Genomic DNA, 24,914 nt, shown 5'->3' with positions numbered 1-24,914 from the left:
AATGTTTGCAAGGGACTGACAAAACCATTCACCCAGTTTGGGAATGTTTCTTTCTATTTGGGTACATTTTTCTAGTTTCCAGAAAGCACATACCTCTGAGAGGTATAAAGGCTTTCAGGTATAGGAAACCTCTGTCCATCTCCCTTGGGAATGACAAAACAGGTCTTAGCTGCAAGATAGTCTTAAAATTAATGGTGCCAAACCTCTCTATCACCCACTTTATATTGGGACCAGGTAGGTGGCGTAACAAAAGAAGATTGGAGTCTTTCTTGAGGGACTCAGGGTCAGGTTTCTCCCATTCGGTGAATATGTACCCCAAAAGAGGACTCTCAAGTCACTGTGGGCTGGTTCCCCATCTATAGAGAGACATATGAGCAAGCCTAGTGTTAGAGGCATCTCTGCACATGTCTGGGCTGTTTGGGGCCATTCTGAGTAGGGTGTGTACCCTCTGAAGCCATCTCTCAGGCTCTCATGGAAGATAATAATGAAGAAAAGATGATTAGCAAACGTTCGGTCAGTCTCAAGCTTAGTTTCCTCCTGGAAGGTTCCTTTAAAATCATTAATTTCCCTTTTAGTTCAGTATCTGGTTCACTTATTCTAAATATGTAACTATTCTGGAAAAAGAATATGTAAGCATCACTGATTTCATATAAAAGAAAAAAAACACCTCATCTATCAGGTGAATTGGGGCAGATTTGATATATATGTTGTTTCATAACATTCCCTAGTTGAAAGGAAACAGATTTTGATTAAAAAGCAGACATTTGTACAGAAGGTTTAGTCCAATGCAGAAAGCAATTAGTTGGGTGCAGTTAAGAACAAGTAAAGTAGCCCCAGTATCTACAGGGGCCTTGGTGACTTCCCTTTTTATGATAATTTCAAATTCTCCCAAACTATCAGTGAGAAGGGGAAACACTCTTGGAGCAACCCTATGCTTGTTTGTGTTTGTTTACTTTTTCTAAATCCTATTTCAGTTTCCTATCATCCTTAAAGTGGGCAGACTTCTCTATAGGAATTTTCTTACAACCTCATTTAGGAATTCTGTTGTTTTTGCTCCCAGAAACCAGGAATATACTAATTGGGATAGGTTAGAATAGCCAGGATTACATGTTCTATCAGTTAAATTTCTTTGTGAATCAGTCAGGGCCATAGAGAAAAATCCAGAACAATTGCTGGTTCCTCTCTGGCTGTGAGCAGCTTCTCTCCAAAGGGAGCTGGTAGAATTCCTATTCTCATTTTCCCTTAAGTCAGTAGAGGGGGTAGTGGAGGGGACAGAAGGCGAAGGAAGAAGGGAAGGGAAGGAACACATCTGGACAAGGAAGCTCAGAGAGCAAAAGAAGTACTATAGAAGGGGGAGAATGGGGTGTTAGCATTTATTCAGGAGAGTTAAGAGATAGTCTCTGAAATTTCTTATCTCTTTTTAAAAGATAATTTGTCTGCACTTCTCCTTAGAAGTTTCTAATTTCCAAATCAAGATATGCGTCCTATTCAATCATTTTCATTTGGGGGCCAGCATTTTTCTAGTTTTCTTTTTTTCCTGCAAAAATTTTATTTATCTTGACCATTTTTCAGTTGATATTTTCAAGTTAAATCTTCCCATTTCTGTAAAGCACTTGCAAAAAAAGGCTTTCTATCAGGAATATTAATGAGGGCTGGAGTCTGGGAGTTCCCAGCCTTGGAGGCACAACTTCCCATGTTAATTATGGGTGTATTTGTTGTTGTTGTTTTATATCTTCAGAGTCTAAGCAAATTTTCTAGGGATGTTATGGAGTGGGTGGAAGTGTGCAGCTTATGGCTCCATGATGCTCATACCCCTCAAGTCTCATTCAGCCCTCTCATGTGCCTCAGCTTCTCTCCCAGCTATCTAAGGCGACCTGAAGGCCTCTAGCCAGTTTGGCTCAGTGGGTAGAATGCAGGCCCTTAGAGGTCCTGGATTTGATTCCAGGTGAAGGGCATGTACCTCGGTTACAGATCCCCGGCCCTTACTGGAACATGTCGGGGAGGCAACCAAACTATGTGTCTCTCTCATTCTCTCTCTCTGTATTTTCCCCTCCCTCCCTCTCTCTCTAAGCCCATGGGAAAAATATACTCCAGTGAGGATAAATAAATAAATAAATAAATAAAAAAAAAAACCACAGGAAGGGCTAGGAACGCTGGTGGACCACGCCTTATGGGCTCTCCCCCGGGAAGAGCCAGTCAGTTGAATTACAGTTGAGTTGGAATTTCCCTATGGGGCTCCTGCTTGGCGTGAGGAGTCATCTCTGACAGCTCCACAAAGATTCTTAGTTGCTTAAGAACAACTGAGATCCGGGTCAGAGGAGGATGTACCCCTTTGGGGCTGAACAAGTTCAGCTCTCACTTATACAGTGAAGTTTTTTTTTGGTCAGACTCTCAGAAAGCAAATCCAAATGAAAACCCAGAATTAAAACCCAGCCACCCATGCTTCCTCTTGTCTTAGGCTGAACCCTTAGCCTTTGTTCTGTCAACCCTTAACCTTAGTTCCACTTTGAGGATTTAAAAATACAGCTCAAATAAAGTCAGACCCTCTACCACAAGCAAAGGAAGATTCTGGATCCAAGAGACAACTTAGCCAAATTCACCTGACAGGCAGGGAACTGGCGGGCCCAATGGGCCCTTTGTTAGGTCTGAGCACCGGGTCTGGGCCTGCAGGGTGGTCCCGATGAGCTTCTTTGGAATCCTGCCACAGCAAGACAAGTAAATATCAATGTAAGCAGCATTCAACCCTGTGCAGAGTTTTTGTGAGTTTATTGGAGCCCAACTGTCAAGAATTGCCGGAAAACAAAATCTCAATGTATTGAGGGAGTGCTCCAGAGAATGGCAGTATTGCATCTTATTTTATACATTATAATAAAAAGTGGAGATGTATGTGGGTTACATGGAATCCATTGCTTAGGGAGGCAGGAGAAAGCAAAGCAGGGAAATCTCTGGGATTAGATAAAAAGTAAAACGATAGACACATGCCTCTCTTATACAGGTGCCTACAGGCTAGTTAGCAGTCAGCAATGAACTCAATAGCAATGAGCAGATCTGTGGTCTCTGCAGAGCACAGAGCAGTGCCTGTGCTTGGAGGTGTCCAGAAAAAGGGAAATTCCTTTCACATTCCAAAGGTGTGTTACCGTGGATGCCAAAAGACAATAGACAGGGTCAGTTAAGGTAAAGATTGACCTTTGTCAGAAAAGACGCTGACCTAGCACATGACCACACACCATAAACTGCTTTTAGATGACAAGTTTTAATTTCAGGGCAACTTTGTGGTTAATTTAGGTCTCTGAGTTTGAAAGGCCACCATGCAGGCCTTACCGGTGCTAGTCACAGGCGAGTGTGTGACCATTTTTCATCCACTCTCTCCTTCGATCACTTGTGTTCCACCTCTTGCCACCAATCATGTCCCTCCTCTGTCCCACCACAGGGGAAGAAACCATCAAGTACCTGTTTGCTGCAAGCAGCTGCAGCTTCCTCATCACCTGCAGGCCTGGCCCGCTCGCCCACCGTGCTCAACACCCCAGTGCCCATGAACCTCTTCTCTACCTGGGAGGTGGACTGCTCCAGCCCCAGCTGCGTGCTCAGGTTGTGCAGCCTGACTTTAAAGAAGCTGGTGATCTTGAAGGAGCTGGAGAAGGAGCTCATCTCCATGGTGATAGCAGTGCAGATGCAGGGCTCCAAGGGCATCTTGAGATCCCATGAAGTTTTGCTGCCCACTAGTGGACAAGTGGAGACTGACCTGGCGCTGACCTTCTCCCTGCAGTACCCCCACTTCCTCAAGGGAGAAGGCAACAAACTACAGATCATGCTGCAGCAGAGGAAGTGCAATAACAACCAGATCATCCTGGGCTACAGGACACTGGCCACAGGTGCCATCTGCATGGCTGAGGTGATGCAGCGACCCCCCGAGGGTGGCCAGGTGCTGAGCCTCAGCAGCAGCATCCAGGAGTCCTCCATCAAGGTGGCTGAGATCTGGATCTCCTCCCTGTCCAGTCAGCCCATCAACTACAAGGACGCCACCATGCAGGCCAGCCCCAAGGCCAAGTCCACAAATAGCTACACCGAGGGGAAATCTGAGAGCTTCTCTGAGCTGGAGGCCAGCTACAATGCGACACCCAGGCAGGACCTGGAAGAAGATGACTTTGACCTGAGGCAGCCCAAGAAGCAGCAGCGATGCATGCAACGGAACTTGAAGCAGAAAGTCATGGTGCTGCTTCCCAGGTCCAACATGTCAGAAGAGGTCCTAGACTCAGATCAGGACCCTACAGAGCATGTCCCCGAGGTGGAGGAGGACCTGGACCTTCTGTATGACAACCTTGAGAATCCCAGCGACAGTGGCCCAGACATGGAGGATGATGGCATCATCCTTAGCAACACCAAGACTAAGACCAGACAATACTTTGAAGGCCTGGCACACTCCAGCTGGCAGATGGAGATGAGGAGCGCACACAGTGCCCGGAGGCAGAAGGCGCCTCCTCAGCTGGCCGACATGCCCGTGAAGGCCCAGGGCCCGGGCGGCAAGCTGTTCAGTGGCAGTGTCTCCGACCTGAAGGTCTACAGCACCCCCGCCACCAAGGTGGACAAGACCTGTATCTTCTCCCTATCGAGCCAGCCCGTCAACCACCAGGACAGTGCCATGCTGGCCAGCACCAAGGCGGATAACTTCTCTGAAGGAGACTCTGAGATCATCTTCTCTGAGCTGGAGGTCAGCTACAATGCTGCCCACAGGCATGACCTGGACGAGGATGACTTGGACCTGGAGAAGCCGATAGGAAGAAGGAGGTCCATGACCAGGCAACAGAACTATCAGCAGAAAGTCACAGCGTGGCTGCAGAGGTTCCAAATGACAGAGGAGGTCCTGGACTCAGAGCAGGACCCTGAGGAGCAAGTGCCCGATGTGGACAAGGACGTGGCTCTTCTGTTTTACAGGCTGGTGAACCCCAGCAACAGTAGCTCAGATATGGAGGATGATGATCGTCTCCTAACCCCTCCCATGCCTGAGCTCATGACATACTCTGAAAGCCTGTCAAGTGGCCCAGATATGGAGAAAGACAGAGTCCTAGGCACCCCCAAGCCCAAGCCCAAGCCCAAGCCCAGGTCATACTTTGAAAGCCTGTCAAGTGACAGTGGCTCCGACTGGGTGGCGCACAGCATGCCCAACCCTGGGGAGCAGCCGGCACAGCCTGAGGACAGCCCGGAGGCAGAGACCTCTGCCCACGTCATGCTCACTAAGAAGCTGCCACCCAGCAGGCGCACCACCAAGACCGAGGCTCTGGTCCTCCCCTCCAGCAGCTCCAAGGGGAAGCAGCCCGCCTGCCGGGGCTGGAGCAGGTCCCTGAATAAGTCATCCAACAGCCTGATCAAGGAGCACTGCCCAGTCCCACAGAGCCCCCTGCAGATCCCCAGGAAGACCGTGTATGATCAACTGAAGCACATCCTCATCTCCAATGACTGTCTGCCCAAGAACATCATCCTCATCAGCACCTCTGACAGGCAGGGGCAGTTCCTGTCGGACGTCCTGCAGAAGCACACGCTGCCCGTCGTGTGCACCTGCTCTATGGTGGATGTCCAAGAGGCCTTCAGCTCCATCATCTCCTGGATACAAAGATACTGCAACTGCAATACCGAGGCCCCGATGCCAGTGAAGATCGCAGTGGTGGGGGCTCAGCACTACTTCAGCACCGTGCTGCGGGTCTTTGTGGAGCAGCTGTCCCACAAGAACCCTGACTGGCTGGGCTACCTGCGCTTCCTGGTCATCCCGCTGGGTTCTCACCCTGTGGCCAGCTACCTGGGCTCTGTGGATTACCGCTACAACCACCTCTTCCAGGACCTGGCCTGGCAGGACATGTTCAACAATCTGGAGGCCCAGAGTTCTGTGCAGAACATTGTGTCAAGAATCACAGAGTACATCACAGGGGCCAACTGTGTCGACCAGCTGCCCATTGCAGAGGCCATGCTCATCTCTAAGCCGAAGAGCCCAGACAAGTTGTCCTCGCAGAAGTTCATTCCCTTTGTGGGGGCAGTGGAAGTTGGAATAGTGGAACCAATTTCAGCCACGTCAGGAGACACAGATGATGCAGTCCCCTCATGCTCCAACATGCTTTTGTCCACCGCCAGGGAGGCCTCACACAACCCAACCTTCTCCTCATCAGTGAGTGGAGGCGTACCTTCCTCCACCCAGGGTGTCAGTGCTGAGCTGATGGAGCTACAGGTGGATTATTGGATGGCAGCCAAGCCCACAAACAGGAAGAGAAACGGGAAGAAGGAAGACCTGCCTACCACCAAAAACACACTCCAGAGCACCTTCCGGTCTCTCCAGGTCAGCAGGCTGCCCAGCAGTGGCGAGGATGCAGGCACGCCCACAATGTCCATGACTGTGGTCACCAAGGAGAAGAAAAAGAAGGTGATGTTTTTGCCCAAGAAAGACAAGGGCAAGGACTTGGAGTCCAAAAGCCAGTGCATCCAGGGCATTGGCCGCTTGGTCTGCTCAGCTAAGAACCAGGAGAACAGGCAGCGGGTCCTCATTGATGGCGTGGAGTGGAACGACGTGACGTTCTTCCAGCTGTCAGCCCAGTGGTCCTCCCACGTCAAGCACTTCCCCATCTGCATCTTCGGACACTCCAATTCCACCTTCTAGCCCTGCCCCTCCCCCTGCCCTTCACCCTGCCTGGGCCAAGCCCAGAAGGGCCCAGCTGCTTTTCTGTTAACAGTTCAGTTTACTACAGACACAGACCCTGAAAACACAGAGAGACTGTTTTAAGTTAGAATGTGCTCACAGCCTGGAACCTAATGGGGTTGCCCCCACTGGGACCCCCAGATGCTCTGTTTAATAACCAGAACACTCCGGCAGGTAGGAGGTCAGGTGGGCACTGTTGAACTGGAGCATCATGGAAGGTGTGCTTTAGCCTCAGGATCCCCAACACTTTCAGTGAGAATGGTTCTGGCCTTGGAGACCTGCCCTTCCTGGAAACCAGGGCTCTGCTTCACCCTGGGAGCTGGCTCCAGCCTGTGCCCAGACTCAGTGCTGGGCCGCCAGAGGCAAAGGGCTGGCCTCCCATTGGGGCATCCGGAGCACAACATGGAGGCCGGCCAGCCCAGCCTTGGACCCCAGCTGCCAACCAGCCAAGTGGCCCCAGCACCACCCACTTATGGTTCCCAATGAACTCCTGCCTCACAGGGCAAAATAACAAAAAGGAGCTGCATGGTGCAGACCCACAGGCACACGGGCTGGACAAACCAGTGCCCTCCTTCCTGGGCAGCCACCCACCTTCGTCCCTACCTCTTCATGTTACCACAGAACATTCGCTGCCACGCCACAGGTGTTGGACCAGCTATTGACAAGGTGAGCAACCTGCCTCTCCAGAGCATGGTGGTCATTTGGCCACTTGCTGGCTGTGAGCTCTCAGATCACTGCATCCCTCTGAGTGTTTGTTTCTAAGAACATGAGGTGAGTCAAGAAGCAACCTCTTAGGGTTTTTGTAGGGACCCTATAGGGGGTTCCCCTAAAGCAGTGATGGGCAACCTTTTGAGCTCGGTGTGTCAAACTTCGCCAAAAAACTGAGCATAACTCAGGTAGTGTGTCACTTTGAGGAAAAAACATTATTTCGCAAATGTTTCATCCTCAGGAGCAGCAAATGCTTCATCCTCGGCATGCGGCTGCCTCAGTGGACGCGTGTCATCAGAAATGGCTACGCGTGTCAGTGCTGACACGCGTGTCATAGGTTCGCCATCACTGCCCTAAAGCTTTCTTTGGGCGCCTGGACAGTGGATAGGTCTGCAGCAGGGGCTGTGGTTGTGCTAGTTGGTCATTTTTCTTCCTCATATGTGATTCTTCTCGGGGCCTTGGGCTAAGCTCTTTTCTCATGTCATAAAGGGACTGGAGATTCTGTTATTGGTCCCTGTCCTGGGTGAAGCCAGAGCAGAGACCCCAGGGGTGAGCAGTGGGGCCCAGGCTCTCCAAACTCTCTGTGATGGGGCTGGTTTGGGCTCACTCATTCAGCAAATATATCAGAAGTCTGCCAGTTACAGTCATGTCTCTAGGCACTGACCATAATCCAGTGCTCAGAGCAGACCCCAAGCCTGCACTGCAGAGCTTCCTTCCAGTCGGGAGCGATTCCGTCACACTAGGCTGCACAGGCTCATAGTGTCCACAGGACAGCCGATGTGACGTCCTCCTGGCCTCCTCTCCCTATGGCTGCATCTTCCCATATTGTGAAGAGGAAGGTGAACCTCTGTTCCAGCAGAAAACGTGAGTCCGTTTTGGGTCAGAGCCAGGAGGGGGAGTATGGGGAGTGTGAATTCAAGGTGCTGGCAGAACCCTGGATCCCACTCATGGTGCGATTTCTGCAAGAGGGCAGAGGTCTGAGGGCTTCTCCTAGAAAAAAAGACATGAGTCAGGGAGCTGTGCATGTGGATATGGGTGGTGTGGGAGAGCAATGGGAGCTCAGTGAGGAAGTCAGACCTTCAGAAAATTCAAACCCTTCCACTCCTAATCCCAGCCCTGCCTGCACCCCTATCCCGGGACCGTGCTCACTAATTTGGTAGAACCTTCTCAGTGGAAGCTTGGCAAGTGTACCCCGCCCTGTGAGAGTTGAGTTTCAGTGGGAGGCAAAGAACCCCTCAGGGCAGCTAGTGAATTAGGCAGCACATAGGTGCAGGAGCCAAAGTTTGAGGTGATAGGAAGGCCCTTGGAAGCCAGGGATGGAGACAGAGTTTGTTGGTTTGCTCATTGGTCAGCTATTCCTGGAGCACCTACTGTGTGCCAATGAGTGACATGAACAGGGAAGACACCAGCCTTCCCTGTCCTCATGGAGTTGACATTTTGGTGGGAAGGTAGTGGGAGGGGACAGGGACACTGAGAGAGCATGTCAGGTTCCCTTGAAGAAGGGGACAGGTGGTTCCCTCATTGATCCAGAGCTGTCAGTTAGGAGTGCTTTCTGCCAGCCCCTCCTGGGTGACCAGGCATGTCTCTGCCAGGACTGCCAGGTTGAAGGTGGACAAGGAGTAGGTCTGGCTTCTGGATGGGCAGGAGCAGCAGGCACAGGACCCCAGGCTCTCTGAGTGGTGCTCTGGGAGGGCCGTGTGGAAGGAAAGGCCAGGCCTCAGACTCTGCTTCCCACCTCTCTCTCCCCAGGGCCATCTCCTGCATCCTGGGCATCTGGCTGGATCAGTATCCTCAGGATTTTAATCCGCTGCCAGAATTTCCAAGCCTGATGATGCTGTTGGCCTCCATAGAGCCAACTTTCCAGTCCCCAACCTGCCAAGTGCCTCCAGGCCCAGTGCCTCCATTCACAGCGGGAGCACCTGAGCCCACTGAGGCCGAGACAGGAGGAGGCGGCAGCCTCCGGGGGTGGTGTGGGTGAGTGTGCCTTTGGAAGGCACACAAAAGGCAGTGAGGGTGGTAACATGTCCTCCTCTTGGATCTGCAGAACCAGCTCCAGAGCAACATCAGGAAAACCCTCCAGAGGCAACGCCACCCTAGTGACCTCTCCAGAGCCAGAGCCGGATCCAGGCCCAGCTGTCACTGAACTTCAAGAGGCAGAAGAACCACCTGCAGCATTTCAGCAACTCACCCAGCTCCTGTGGGGCCTGTGGTGCCAGATCCTGGGCCACAGCACGTGTCAGCTGCCATGGCAGAGAGGGCACCCCCACCCCCATTTAGATGCAGTGTTAAAAGTTTATGTTCATGTTAAATATGCTTATAATTTTAATGTATGTTTTATGATATTTAGTAACATAGACTGTATTATAGAGAACATTTAATGAAATACTACTAAACATAACCTTAATTTAGATTCTATAAAATTTAACCCTATTAACCCTCAGAGCTTTGAGCAAGTCTGTTTTTCTGGACCCTGACACACGCAGGAACGACTGTCCTCACCTTCTCCACCTGCCCTTCCTGGAGCCAGGACTCTGCTTCCCAGGGAGCTGGCTCCCCCCTGTGCCCAGACTCAGAGCTGGGTGGCCAGAGGCCAAGGGCTGGCCTCTCATGGGGGCATCCTGAGCCCAACATGGAGGCCAGACATCCCAGCCCTGGGCCTCCATGTTGACCCCAACACCACTCATTCGGGCTTCCAAATAAACTTGACCCTCAGAGAGCAAAAATAAAATAAAAGGATGTACAGTGCAGGCTGCCCAGGAACAGTGACTGGACAAACTGATCAAATACTTGGTGCCCAGCTTCCTGGGCAGCATCCCCACCTTGGTCCCCACCCACCCTTCTGTGTTCATACAGAACATTTGCTACTAACCAACATGGGTGGGACCAACCATGTACCAGGTGAGCCCTGCCCCTCCACAGCACAGTGGCCACTCAGCCACCTGCTTGCTGTGAGTCTTCAGGTCACTGCATCTCTCTGAGTGTTTGTTTCTCTGACCATGGGGAATACTGAGGCCCAGCCTCATAGGGTTATTGTAGGGACTTGGGGAGGGAGGGTTCCCCTGGAAAAAAGGCTCTCTGGGAGCTTGGACACTGGAGAGGTGGCTGGAGGGGCTGTGGTTGTCCTAATTGGCCATTTTATCTTCTTTAAGAAGCTTCTGCCTTACTTGTGATTCTCCTCAGGCCTCAGGCTAAGCTATTTTCTCTTGTGATAAAGACATTGGAGACTCCATTAGGGGTTCCTGTCCTGGGTGAAGCCAGATTAGAAATCCCAGGGTCACCCAGGGTCACCCAGCTATCTGAGATGGGGCTGGTTTGGGCTCATTCAGTCAGCAAATGCCCTGCCCCCAGGACTGCACTCCAGCGCTTCCTTCTAGTCAGGAGTGATTCAGTCACACCAGGCTGCCCAGGCAGGTAGCGTCCACAGGACAGTCAATGTGACTTCTTCCTCGAAGTATCGCCACATTTTCTCATATTTTGAAGCAGAAAGTGGATCTCTGGACCAGCAGAAAAAGTGATTGGGCTTTGGATCAGAGCCTTAGGGGAGTATGGGGACTGTGACTTGGAGAAGGTGGCAACACCCTGGATCCCACATATGGTGGGATTTCTGCAAGAGGTCAGAGGTCTGAGGGCTTCTGCTAGAAAAAAGGGAGGGAGTCAAAGCGAGTTGTGCATGTAGATTTGGGAAGTGTGGGTGAGTGGGGAGGGGATGGGGTTGCCCACACAGAGAAGAACTCCCAGAGGCTGGGGTTAGGCAGGAGCACAGAGCCACTCAGGTCAGTGCCCATGGCCTGCAGTCTGGAGGACTTCCTGGGGTGGGGGCTTGAACTGGGACTTCAGTGATGGAGATGGGAGGTTCCCTTCCTTGGAAGGCGCACAAAAGGCAGTCATGGTGTAACATGTTCTCTTCCTGGATCTACAGAAGCAGCTCCAGAGCAAGATCAAGAAACACCTGAAGAGGAAATGCCAACCATCGTGCCCTCTCCAGAGCCAGAGCAGGCTCCAGGCACAGCTGTCACTGAACTTTCAGATGTGGAACCACCTGCAGCATTTGAGCAACTCACCTCAGCTCCTATGAGGCCTGTGGTCCTGGATCCTGGGCTACAGCGTGTGTCAGCTGCCACGGCAGAGAGGGCTCCCTCTCCTCCTTTATATGAAGTTTTCAAATATTTGTGTTTATCATATATATGTTTATATAACTTTACTGTATTTTTCTTATACTATCCAGTAACATATAATCTATTTTAAAGAAAATGTAATGAAATACTCTTAAACATAAATTTAATTTAGATTCTATAAAATTTAACTCTATAAACCTTCAGAGCCTTGAGCAAGTCTGTTTCTTCTGTCCCTCCGTGGTGTTACAATGAGTCATAGGTTGGGAATAATTAGTCTCTCAGGAGCCATCTGCTCTATGAATGTGACGTTCTTGAGGCCCAGGACAATGGGACTTCGGGGAAATTGACCAAGGAGCATTGGGGCAGGGACCCTTTATGTCAGGGCTACCCCTGGGAACCCACATTTTGTTTGACATCTCCCACCAGCACATGGGCAAAAGTGATCTTAAAGTGCCCCCTGGCGTCCACATTGCAGAATGCTGTAGGGTTTAACCAGCAGCAAGCAGTTCCTGAACACTGACTGCCACCTGCACCTGGACAGAAACTCCACCCTGCTCCACTAGCACTGAACAGCATTCTGAGCATCTCCTCTGTTGGCCCATAGCACTGAAGAGGGGACAGGGAATGTCCCAGGGCCCGGGGTCCACACTCACCTCCACAGGCACCGCTTCCAAGTCTCCTCTGGGGTCAGAGCCTCCCTCCGCCCTCATCCCCTGAGCTCTGGTTCAGCTGGGCTTTTTCCTGAGGCTCTTCCATCTCACCAGAGCCCAGCGGCCATTCTTTCTCACTCCTCATGGCTGAACAAGGTTGTGGATGCAGCCTGGCTTCTCCTTTTACATCAGTCCTCTTCTGTGCCCTGAACCACCTGGTGAGGATGGACTAACAGCCTCGTACGGCGCACCACCATGGCACAAGCTACACTGTTTTAGGACAAATGGGTATTAACTTTGGACCACATCCAGGGTCCCTGCTCTCAAGGAGTTTAGCCCTGTTGGTTGACGCGGATAGAAAGGAAATTCTAATGGAGTGTGATGAGTCCTACCATTGACCCTGAGGACCATAAGCACTGAGAACGTGAGCCCATCGCGGGGACATTACACAGGCTCTTAAGGATGCAATTCCTAAACCAGAAAGTTGAATAAATACTTGTCTACCCTCTTAATCCTGATTTCACAATGGCAGCCGATGAAAGCTTGGTGAAATTAAGTGGAGGTCTGGAAATCAAGGGGGCAGGTCTACCTTAGAGGTCCGTGGTGATGGTCAGTGCACTTGTGCGCACTGGCGATGGGCCTGGAGGGGCAGCCACCTGCCTTGCGTGGAGCATCTCCTTACCTTGGAAGCTCAGAACTGTGGTCTCAGCAGAGGCCGTTTCCTACTTCAAATTACACTTTTCAGTTTGGCTCTACTTTCCAGGGTCCTTTCCTAAGTTTCACAGCCATCCTCAAAACTGGAGGCAGAGCATGTTAGAAAGGAGAGGGTGGGGACTGGAGGGATCTAGGAGGAGAAAAATGAGGGAGATAGGAGGGCAGGGCAGCACCTGGTGTGGGACGACTGTGCTAGTGATCTATTGCTGAGAGTTCCCCCACACTAGAGACTTAACCAACACACACTTATTAGCTCACACGTCTGTGACGAGGAATCCCTCATGGCTCAGCTGGGACTACTGTGGTGTCACCTGAGGCAGGATCTGTGTCACTGAGGGTCTGAGCTCACTCGGGGGGACTTGGGGATTCAGTTTGGGTGGAAGGCCTGACTTCCCCTCTGTCTGTTGGTCCCCTTCAGTGCTAGGCCATGTGGGTCTCTCCAGATAGCAGCTCAGAGCACAGAGGCTTATTCCTCAGTGTGGCCTGAGAGAGAAAGAGAGAGAACAGATCAGAGTGAGCAAGTGGGTAGGCACCAACTTTAAAAAAACTTTTCAGGATGGGAAGAGATCAACCAAAGAACTTGAATGCATATATGCGTAACCCAGGGACACAGACAATAGGGTGGTGAAGGCCTGAGGAGGGGGCAGGGATCAGATGGAAGTGGTCAATGGGGTAAAATGAGGACATAGGTAACACTTCAACAATAAAGATTAAAAAATAAATGAAATGGATTTGCTTTAAAATGTTAAATTCATTTATTCCCAAAAAATTGACGAGAGAGAGAGAGAGAGAGAGAGAGAGAGAGAGAGAGAGAGAGAGAGAGAAAGAGAGGAGAGAGAGCGAAACATAAATGTGAGAGAGAAGCACCAATTGGTTGCCTCCTGTATGCAACCTGAATAGGGATCATACCCACAACCTAGGTATGTGCCCTGACCAGGAACCTAACAGCAAACTCTCAGTGCCCAGGATGATGCCCAACCACTCTGGCTGAGCCAGGCATTGACTTTTTAGAGCCAAATCATGGAGGTTGTGTTGGATCCCTTTGCCATCTTCTATGCAGTCACTACTGACACCCACACTTAAGGGGAGGGCACCCATTCACACCACATGAGGAAGGTGAAGACCATGGGGAGTCACTGAGGAGAGAACCGGTGACCCGAGAGGTCCACGCCTTGCCCGGGATCACAGACGGTCAGAATGCAGAGCCTGAGATAAACCCAGCTGTGTGTCCTCAAAGTTGGGGTCCTGGCTGCACCCAGGTTTCCTCAGGGGCTCTGGAAAAGGCTGCGCTGGTGGAATCGTGTACAGACATGGAGATGGCATGGGAGAGACAGTGGGCATTTGGCAGCCTAGACAGTATTTGTCTGAAAAGGCGCCCAGATCTGGAATCACAAAGGTGCACCTCTGTCCACAGCCCACCCACAGTGGAGAAAGCTGGGGCTGGGCCCCCTATGCTGATCTCATGCTTACGTAGTCCTGAATCACACCCTCATTGGATAAGTGGGAAACAGAAGCCCATAGTCAGGCAGGGATTGGCCAGGGTACATGACATTCAGAGTTGAGAGTTCAGGAATGTTCAGACCTTCCAGGCCAAGGCTCCCACCTCCCCGACAGAGTTGGTCTGGACATTAGAAATCCTGACATACTGGGCAGCTCCTGCCTGTTCCTCCCTATGTGGGGCCGTTTTGTTCTGGGATCCAGAAAGGGAGCACTGGCATGTACACACACACACACACACACACACACACACACACACACACAGAGTCTAGACTTGATGATCTTGGATGGGATTAGAAGAAAAGCAGACTCAGAGGAGGTGACAACAGGAAGGAAAAAGAGGTTGGAGGCACTACCTACTTATGACCGTCCTCCTCCTACTTTACAGCTACTCCCCACCTGAGCCTGAACAGCCCTAAGAAGCACTTGCTGCATAACCCATTGTGCAGGAGGAGAGAGATGGGCCCTGACAGGCACCATGACTTATCCAGGATCCAGAAGAGGTAAGAATGAGGGGTTGAGTCTGAGTCCAGTTTGGTTTACTCAACTCTGGGACCCTGGCTGCACCCAGAGTTTCTAGGGGGCTGGGGGAGGAGTGTGTTGTTGCCCCTAGGGGTGTGTACAGATCAGGTGCTTCATGGGGAAGGGGGGTCCACAGACAGCACCCACAGGACTATCTGCATAGCTGTCATGAGATGCGGGGACTCAGGCAAGACAATCCCAGGTACTGAGGTCACTATCCAATAGAACTTGGACACCCTGTAACCAGGCACCCACATCTAGCAACAGCCCAATAGGCAGCTCACTTGCCAAGAGGCATTTGCCAGTGCAAGATGTTCTCTTGCTGTGTTCCCAGTGATTGGTGCTCTTGCTTCCGGAGACCCCACAGTGAGAGCTTTTCCAGACGGTGCAGATGTTTTTTCAACCCTCGTCCCCGACGTTGCTGGCCATTTTCAAAAATATGGCCTCAGGTAACACAAGGTGGCCTGGGTCAGACCCATTCAGGCCAGGCCACCGCTGTGCGCCATCCCTGTACAGCCCACATCCCCTCCCCTTCATGTGTTGGGAAGAGGGACCTGAAGGGAGAACCCTGGGGCAGGAACAGCTTTTGGGGCAAAGGATCACCTAGAGGTCCTGCTGTGATCACACCCCAGGGCAGGGCAGGTAGTTGGAGATGTGGTTCCACAGGGGTCCCTTATCTCTGCCAATGGGAATCCTAACCCTCAGGATGTCACACCTTTTCCTCTGCAGTGGAGGTCGGAGCGCATCACACTGTGTGTGTGTGTGTATCTGGAGTGGAGGGTCACAGAGCACAGAACCAGCTAAACTGGGCTCGGAGGCTTTCCCCTGGTGACTGGGAACTGTCTTTACAGAGCTCCGCACAGGAGAACGGAGAGGAGCTGACAGATGGGGTCCTCAACTCCATGCCCCTGCAGGAGGCACAGGTGCCCCATCCATCCTCCAGCGTGCAGCACGGCTGCAGGGTGAGTGTAGGTGCTGAGGTGACCCAGACTCCAGGATCCCATGTAGTTGGGTTCCAGAAGCTGCCCTGTCACGCCCCTGGTTCCCTCCTAGAGTCCAATTTCCAAAGGAATCTGGGGCCCATATCCTCCCCACAATCCACTCTCACTGATGCAAAGTCACTGCCCACAAAGTGTTAGGAACATCAGAAGACTTTGTACCATTTCACGTAATGCTCAGTCAAGTGCATTTTTGCATTTTCCTACAGACTTTCCCTTTTAATGACCATCTCCACGTGTCCATGTTGTCCTGACAATCCTTACTCACCTTCTCCCACTCTTACACATCATGGTGATTAGTGGGGATGCTTTTCCCAAAAGGACATGGGGCTCAAGGTACCAAGTCTTTTGCTTTGCCCTTTGCTGCCTTGGGGACCACATCCCCATAGACCCTCCCGGTCAGGAGCTGGGGCCTCCCTGGGCTGCACAACATACCAGGAGGGGGACCTGTTATCAGGGCTGGCGATCCATCTCTTCACTGCTGTGGGACCTGGACGTGATCCCCTCCTGTTGTCATGTCAACGGTGCTGCCCTGAACACCCCATTGTTCTAATATCCAGACCCTCCCACCCCAGGAAAAGCCTCTGTTCCCATCTTAGAATGGGATGTTCTGTCAGAAATCCCAGGGTGACCATGTAACACAGGGAGGTGCTGTCCGTCCTCTGCTAAGAAATGACTAAGACACCATGTGTCTCATCATCACTCACCTCCAAGTCTACGTTGCCTGCTGAGAAGCTTTTCTGTTGTCCGTGTAGAAAACATGGAAACCTGTGCAGAATTTTTCTGAGTTTATTTGAGCCAAAGTGTAGACAATTGCGGTGAAGCAAAATCTCAACCAAATGAGATAATAATGCTCCGGAGAATGGCAGCTTTGCACCTTATTTTATACATTACAATGAAAAGTGGAGACTTGTGTGGGTTTCATGAATTCCATTGGTGATAGATTAGGGAAGCAGGAGAAATCACAGCAGGGAACTCTCTGGGACTGGATAAAAGGTAAAATGGTAGACATGTACTACTTTCACTCAGGTGTGTGCAGGATGTGAACAGTCAACAATGAACTCAAAACAATGAGGGCATGTGTGGTCTCTGCAGAGAGCAGAGCAGTGCCTGTGCTTCGAGGGGTCTGAATAAAGGAAAATTCCTTTGACATTACAAAAATATGTTCTTATAGATGCAAAAAGACAATAGACAGGCTCAGTTAAGATAAAGATAAACCTTTTTTTCAGGGAAGATGACAACCTAGGACACCACTATCCACCAAAAGCTGCTTTTAGTTAAAAAACACCACACAACACTTTACTTTCAGACCATCCTTTGTGATTACTTTAGGTCTCTAGTTTGCAAGGCCGCCAGGTTAGCATGTGGTCCCTGCGATCACTCCTGTCCCACCTCTTGCCACCAATCACTGAGTGCTTGGGGTTCAGTCTGAGCTGCAGCCCCCAACCCACCTGACAGGTTATGAGCTGCCTCTGATGGCATGTTCCCCCTCTCCCAACACAGGATAGAAATCATACCGCTATGTCGGCACCTGCGGGCCTGGACAGCATGCCCACCGCACTCAGCACACAGGTGCCCATGAACTTGTTTTCCACGTGGGCGGTGGACTGCTCCAGCCCCACCTGCGTGCCCAGGCTGTGTAGCCTCACCTTAGCCAACCTGCTGATCTACAAGAAGCTGGAGAAGGAGCTCAGTGCTGTGGTGATCACTGTTAAAATGCAGGACTCCAAAAACATCTTGAGGTCAGACGAGATTCTGCTGCCCCCTAGTGGTCACGTGAAGACCGACCTGGCGCTGACCTTCTCCCTGCAGTACCCTCACTCCCTCAAGAGAGAAGGCAACAACTTACAGATCATGCTGCAGCAGAAGCTGCGCCTTAAAAACCAGACCCTCCTGGGTTACCGGACTCTCGCCGTGGGCACCATCGACATGGCTGAGGTGATGCAGCGACCCCTCGAGGGTGGCCAGATGCTGAGCCTCCATAGCACCATCATGGAGGCATCTGCCCACGTGGCTGAGGTCAGCATCTCCTCCCTGTCCAGCCAGCCCATCGACCCCGAGGACAGCACCCAGAAGGCCGGCCTCAAGGCCAAGTCTAGGGTTCATTACTCGGAGATGGAGTATGAAATCTTCTCAGATCAGCAGGCCAGCAATGATCCCAGGCACGGGCAGGACCAGGAGGAGGAGGACTTGGACTTTGAGGAGCCCAAAAAGCAGCGCCAAGGAGAAGTAAGATCGCCATTGATGACCAGGCAACAAGATGCCAACAAGAAAGTTGGGGCGTGGCTGCGCAGGGTGCAAGTGTGGAAGGAGGTCCTGGACTCAGAGCAGGAGTCTTCGGAGCAGGTCCCTGAGGTGGAGGACCTGGATCTGCTGTAGGACTCACTTGGGAAGCCCAGTGACAGTGGCCCATGAGAGTGTCCTCAGGACCCTGAAGCCCTGGCTCAGGCCATACTTGGAAGACCTGTCCCAGCCCAGCTCTCAGATGGAGAGCTAGAGCATCCACAGTGCCAGCGCCAGAGGAGCCTCCAGGTCCAACCCAGGTGACGGAGAAGACGAGCCTCAAGCAACCAGTGGGCGCATCACCAAGACCGAGTCTCTCCTCATCCCCTCCACCAGATCCCAGAGAGCAGGAGGGCTGCTGGGGCTGGGGCATATCCCTGAAGGAGCGGCAGGTGGCACAGCCAGAACAAGCGGGCCCACAGCCTGGACAACAAGCACTGCCCCGACCCGCTGAGCCAGCTGCAGATCCCCAGGGAGACGGTGTATGACCAGCTGAACCACATCCTCATCTCTGACACCAGCTGCCCCAGAACATCCTCCTCCTCAACACCTCTGACTGGCAAGGGCAGTTCCAGTCTGAGTCCTGCAGCAACACATGCTGCCCGGGGTGTGCACCTGCTCCAAGGCTGAGGTCCAGGTGGCCTTCAGCAACATCGTCTTGTGGATTCAGAGACCCTGTCACTACAATTCCCAGCCTCCGAAGCCTGTGAAGATCATGGTGGCAGAGGCACAGCAGTACTTCAGCTCTGTGCTGTGGCTCTTCCTAGAGCTGCTGTCCTACAACCGTGCCCCCCTGCCCCCGGCTGGGCTACATGTGCTTCCTGGTCATCTGCTGGGTTCCCACCCCGTGGCCAGGCACCTGGGCTCCGTGCATTACCGCTACAAGAGCTTCTTCCAGGACCTGCCCAGGCAGGACCTATTCTACAAGGAGGCCCAGAGGGCTGTGCAGGACACGCTGGGCATGGTGTTGAGAATCACACAGTACACCGTGGGGCCAACTGTGTCCACCAACTGCCCATCGTGGAGGCCACACTCACCTACAAACAAAAGAGCCCCAATGAGGAGTCCTTGACCATCATTCCCTTCATGGGGGTGGTGGGCCTTGAAGTGTGGGACCATTCTGGGTCGCATCAGGACACTGAGATCATGCGGCCTGCTTGGGCTCTAGCGTGCTGTCGTTGACCACCCCCCCCTCCCCGGCCCCCCGGCCATACAGGTCTGCGGCAAACAAGGAGGCCTCTCACATCCTTCGGGGCTGGTGCTGAGCTGATGGGGCTACTGGTAGATTACTGGACGGCAGCGCAGCCCACAGACAGAAAGAGAGACTCTGAGAACCAAGACCAGGCTACCGCCAGCAACACCCTCAAGTGCACCTTCCAGTCTCTGCAGGTCAGCAGGCTGCCCAGCAGGGGTGAGGTTGTAGCCACGCCCTCATGCCCTCACACCCTCATGCCCTTCCAGTCCATGACTGTGGACAAGGAGAACAACAAGAAGGTGATGTGTTTGCCCAAGAAAACCAAGGACAAGGATGTGGCGTACCAGAGCCAGTGCCTCGAGGGCATCAGCCGCCTGATCTGCAGGGCCAAGCAGCCGCAGGACACACTGCGGGTCCTCGTTGACGGCGTGGAGTGGAACAACGTGAAGCTCCCACGTCAAGCACTTCCCCACCCGCATCTTCAGACGCTCAATCCCACCTTCGAGCCTGCCCGTCCCCTGCCCATCCCCTGCCCATCCCCTGCCCTGGCCAAGCCCGGGAAGGACCAGCTGCTTTTCTGTTCACAGTTCAGTTTAGCACCGAGACAGACCCAGGAAACTCAAAGTGGAACCCTTTTCAGTGTGAATGAGCTCACAACCTGCAAACTAACGTGGTGGGGCCCACAGGGAGCCCCCAGCTGCTCTGCTTATTACCCAGAATGCTCTGGCGAGTGGGGGGGTCAGGCAGACAGTGCTGAGCTGGACAATCATTGAGTTGATGGCCCTCAGGACCCAGAAATCGCCATTGAGAAAGGTTCTCACCGTCAAGACCTGCCCCTCCTGGAAGCCAGGACTCTGCTTCCCGGGGAGTCAGCCTCACTGTGTGCCCGACTCAGCGCGGGTCTCCCATGGGGACACCTGTCAGAACACGGAGGCCGGTCAGCCACCCCTGGGCCCCGCTGCCAACCAGCCCAGTGGCCCCAGGACACTCACTCGTGGTGTCCAATAAACTCCATCCTCACGAGGCAAAACAGAAGAGAAAAAGCAAAGGACCAGTGTGGTACTGACCATCTGGACTCACTGATTGGACAAACGGGGCAAATACCGGTGCCCACCTTCCTGGGCAGGGACCCCACATTTGTCCCCACCTTTCCGTGTTGTTATAGAGCATTCGCTATAACAGGTGAGGGACCAGCCATGTACCAGGTGAGCCCCTCCCCCTGCACAGCACAGTGGTCATTGGCCGCCTGTTTGCTGTGAAACTTCAGGTCAGAAATGAGGTCCAATAAGGTTAGTGTAGGATCTCAGTGGGGTGCCTCTGGGTGCCTGGACAGTGGAGAGGTCTGCTGGAGGGGCTGTGTTTGAGTCAATTGGTCACTTTCTCTTCATATTGACAAAGTCTGCCAAATTTGTGATTCTCCTCAGGGCCCAGGGCTAAGCACTTTTCTCATTAGATAAAGAGATTGGAACTTCCATTATGGGTCCCTGTCCTGGGTGAAGCCAGATCAGAAACCCCAGGGTGAGCAGTGGGGTTCAGACTCTCCCAGCTATCTGAGATGGGGCTGGTTTGGGCTCACTCATTCAGCAAATATATGAGAAGTCCTGCCAGTTACAGACACGTCTCTAGGCACTGACCATAATCCAGTGCACAGAGCAGACCCCAAGCCTGCACTGCAGAGCTTCCTTCTAGTCGGGAGCGATTCCGTCACACTAGGCTGCACAGGCTCGTAGTGCCCACAGGACAGCAGATGTGACGTCCTCCTGGCCTCCTCTCCCTATGGCTGCATCTTCCAGTATTGTGAAGAGGAAGGTGAACCTCTGTTCCAGCAGAAAACGTGATTTGGCTTTGGATCAGAGCCAAGAGGGGAGTATGGGGAGTGTGAATTCAAGGTTCTGGCAGAACCCTGGATCCCACTCATGGTGGGATTTCTGCAAGAGGGCAGAGGTCTGAGGGCTTCTCCTAGAAAAAAAGATACGAGTCAGGGAGCTGTGCATGTGGATATGGGTGGTGTGGGCGAGTGGGGAGGTCAGTGGACAGAGTGAGCCCCTCAGAAAATCCATACCCTTCCGCTCCTAATCCCAGCCCTGCCTGCACTCCTATCCGGGACCTTGCTCACCAATCTGGTAGAACCTCCTCAGTGGCAGCGTGGCTGTTGCTCTCTACCCATGGGAGTTACCAGGTAAATGTCAATGGGAGGAGAAGAACCCCACAGACAGCTAGTGAATTAGGCAGCACGTAGGTGCAGGAGCCAAAGTCTGAGGTGTTAGGAGGTCTCTGGGATGCCGGAGGTGCAGACAGATTTTCTTTGTTCGCTCATTGATCAGCTATTCCTAGAGCACCAACTGTGTGCCAATGAGTGACATGAACAGAGCAGACACCAGCCTTCCCTGTCCTCACAGAGTTGACATTTGGGGAGGAGGCTAGTGGGAGGGGACAGGGACACTGAGAGAACATGTCAGGTTCCCCTGAAGAAGGGGACAGGTGGTTCCCTCATTGATCCAGAGCTGTCAGTTACGAGTGCTTTCTGCCAGCCCCTCCTGGGTGACCAGGCACGTCTCTGCCAGGACTGCCAGGTTGAAGGTGGACAAGGAGTAGGCGTGGCTTCTGGATGGGCAGGAGCAGCAGGCACAGGACCCCCGGCTCTCTGAGTGGTGCTCTGGGAGGGCCGTGTGGAAGGAAAGGCCAGGCCTCAGACCCTACTGTCCACCTCTCTCTCTCCCCAGGGCCATCTCCTGCATCCCGGGCATCTGGCTGGACCAGTACCCTGAAGATTTTTATCGGCCGCCAGAATTTCCCAGCCTGATCATGCTTTTGGCCTCCGTAGAGCTCACCTTTCCAGTCCCAGACCTGCCAAACCAGGCCCAGTATCTCCCTCACAGCTGGAGCACCTGAGCCCACTGAGGCGGAGACACAGGAGGAGGAGTGTGTGGTGTGTGTGAGGGGGAGAGCATGTAGCTGGGCCACACAGAGACGGGCTCCCAGAGGCTGGGGTTAGGCAGGAGCATAGAGCCGCTCAGGTCAGTGCCCAGGGCCTGCAGTCAGGAGGACTTTCTGGGGTGGGGGCTTGAACTGGGAGTTCAGTGATGGAGATGGGAGGTTCCCTTCCTTGGAAGGCACACAAAAGGCAGTCATGGTGTAACATGTTCTCTTCCTGGATCTACAGAAGCAGCTCCAGAGCAAGATGAAGAAACACCTAAAGAGTAACTCCAAGATAGTGCCCTCTCCTGAGCCAGAGCAGGCTCCAGGCACAGCTGTCACTGAACTTCCAGATGTGGACCCACCTGCAGCTTGTGAGCCACTCGCCTCAGCTTCTGCGAGGTCTGTGGTCCCAGGTCCTGGGCCTCAGTGTGTGTCAGCTGCCATGGCAGAGAGGACTTTCCCTCCCTAATAATAGCAATTAAAATTTTTTTCTGTTTATCTTACACATACTTAGAATTTTAGGGTATTTTTCTTATACTCTTGAGTAACATTTGTATTTTAAATAAAATTTAATAATATTACATTAAAAAATTTAAATTATATAAATTTTAACTCTATGATCCTTCAAAGTGTAAATTCCAACATCAAGTATATTCACAATTTTTTGCAACTGTCCCATAACATCACAAACACTATCTAGTTTCAGAACATTTTCAGAGCCCACAACCAAGGTATGTGTCCTGACCAGGAATCGAACCTTCAACCCTTTGGTGTATGGGATGCCTCTCCAACCAACTGATGAGGCACCCTGACTAGGGTGAGAAAGAGCAATATTTTTATTTGAATTTTTTCATTCTGGTTTAAACTGCAGTTGGATATATTTCACATACTTTTGGCCTATTCCTTGTTTTGGAATTTCTGTTTGAGACTTTTGACCTCTTTTCCATTGGATTGTTTGCAAATCTGAATTGTCATGGATATCAGCTTTTTGCCATGTAACTTGCAAATTTGTCTCTAGCTTGCCATTTGTCTCAATTTGATGTATGTTTTGCCAAATAGACGAATTACATTTTGATGTGGTCAAATCTGTTTTATCTTATCATGCTTTTTGATTTTGTCTCTCACTTTGCATGGAAAAGGTGTTTTCAGTCTTATCAGGAAGATAAGCTAGCTTGTATTGTATTTCATAGTTATAGTTAATTTCAGATGGATTGATAAAGAGTTCTTGTTTTTCGGATTGTTCATCTTTTTTTCTTTTTCTTGTAAGGATGGGAGTAAGGAATTCCAAGCTCTTTATATGTCAGAGTGGAAACCAGAAGTCAATATTTTATTTGACAATGGCACGCGGTGGACATGACTTCCATTTCCCCCTCTCTAACAGCTGCCAATTTCTACACCCAGGTGGTTCTGGGGAGTGTGATTCAGGGCCCCAGAGTGGAGGTATCAGCACATCTCACTGGCCTGGCCACAGTGATGATGGCTGTATGTGGACATGTGACTTCAGTGAGTTTAATGAGATTCTTTATACTAGTGACAAGGAAAAAAATCTGGATGTTCTCAATTAAATTAGAGCAGCTGGAGAGTGAGAGAAAGAGACAGAGCTGTGAGCCTATAATAGTTGGGAGCCCATGGACTGAAGGGTCTTGGGTTTGATTCCAGTCAAGGGTACATACCTCAGTTGCAGGCTAGATCCTTGGCCCTGGTCTGGGCAAGCTCAGTAGGCAACCAATCAATGTCTCTCTCTCTCACATTGATGTTTCTCTCTCTCTGTCTCTCTCCCTCCCTCCCACTCTCTCTAAAAAACAAGGGAAACTTATCCTTGGGTGAGGATTAACTAAAAAATTTTTTACTGAGAAGTGCCGGAAACAAATCAGTTTCACTAAAAGAGAGATGTTGACAGGAAGCCAAGAAGGCTGGTCAACAACCTTAATTGCTCTAACCACTCACCCTTTAGTTGAGATACTGTTAGCTGAAGCAGCTTCCACCTTGGTTTGTCCCATTAAGTTTTTGTTATTTCCTGCCTAAAGGCTACATGTATATTTCTGTTTATCTTGGCCAAGATGTTTTCCCCAAAGTCTCAATAAAAGGGATGGCAGAGCCAGAGCAGTCAGTAGTTCTCCCACTAGAGGTGGACTACCGCCTGGCCCCCCATTTCACCAAATTGAATTTCTTCAAGTCTCCATTCATTTGTGTGTGGCCCTTCTCCAGAACTCGAACCCTGAACTGGAACCCTGGACCACTCGGGACGTGGAAAGGGATTCCTACATTCTGGTGCCTACCAAGGGACTTCTGGAGGAGAAGGTATTTTTCGCCTAAGAGCGAAGGAAGGAAAAAGTACACCGAGGAAAGGTGTGGAAAATTCACCAGAAAAAGGTGAGGGAAGTTCACCGCACACAAAAGCCCACGGCCAGCTGCAGAGTCGCGAACTCTAAGTAGGGTGGGAAAGTCTTTTTCAGCCAGGCTAATGGGGAAGAATTAGGTTATAAATATAAAGTAAACTTTTGGTTTGCATGCTTAAAGAATGTGGTTTCTTGTTCAAATTAAAATCTTAGATTGTATTTGGAATTTAAAATCTGTAGTAAGAAATAAAACTCCACTGCTGAAACCGCTTCTGATGCGGAGAAATTCAAAGGT

The 24,914-nt window shown here is 51.5% G+C and overlaps 1 protein-coding gene, 1 long non-coding RNA gene and 1 pseudogene across 4 annotated transcripts; 2 read left to right on the top strand and 1 right to left on the bottom strand.

Annotated features, from left to right (window-relative positions):
* The first annotated feature begins 3,496 nt into the window (after positions 1-3,496).
* LOC103300571 (phosphofurin acidic cluster sorting protein 2-like) lies at positions 3,497-6,780 on the top strand. Its single transcript, XM_054709576.1, has 2 exons — positions 3,497-4,524; positions 5,116-6,780. The coding sequence occupies exons 1-2, from the start codon at positions 3,533-3,535 to the stop codon at positions 6,638-6,640; spliced, it is 2,517 nt and encodes an 838-aa protein (XP_054565551.1). The 5' UTR covers positions 3,497-3,532; the 3' UTR covers positions 6,641-6,780.
* Positions 6,781-10,930: 4,150 nt separating this feature from the next.
* On the bottom strand, positions 10,931-13,261 carry LOC129147455 (uncharacterized). Of its 3 annotated transcripts, none has more exons than XR_008554815.1 (5): positions 13,178-13,261; positions 12,835-12,924; positions 12,156-12,422; positions 11,449-11,531; positions 10,931-11,336 (listed from the first exon to the last, which is right to left on the bottom strand). It is a non-coding gene; the product is annotated as an uncharacterized LOC129147455 (long non-coding RNA). The 3 variants fall into 3 exon arrangements; XR_008554814.1 differs by lacking the exon at positions 13,178-13,261 and adding an exon at positions 13,125-13,145 and having other exon boundaries at positions 12,835-12,996; XR_008554813.1 differs by lacking the exon at positions 13,178-13,261 and having other exon boundaries at positions 12,835-13,073.
* Positions 13,262-17,446: 4,185 nt separating this feature from the next.
* On the top strand, positions 17,447-20,134 carry LOC103299907 (phosphofurin acidic cluster sorting protein 2-like; annotated as a pseudogene).
* Positions 20,135-24,914: the final 4,780 nt, after the last annotated feature.

The sequence above is a fragment of the Eptesicus fuscus genome, chromosome 20 (genome assembly GCF_027574615.1).
Source record: "Eptesicus fuscus isolate TK198812 chromosome 20, DD_ASM_mEF_20220401, whole genome shotgun sequence".
Taxonomy (NCBI): Eukaryota; Metazoa; Chordata; class Mammalia; order Chiroptera; family Vespertilionidae; genus Eptesicus; species Eptesicus fuscus.
This window is presented reverse-complemented; position numbering and strand designations above follow the sequence as displayed.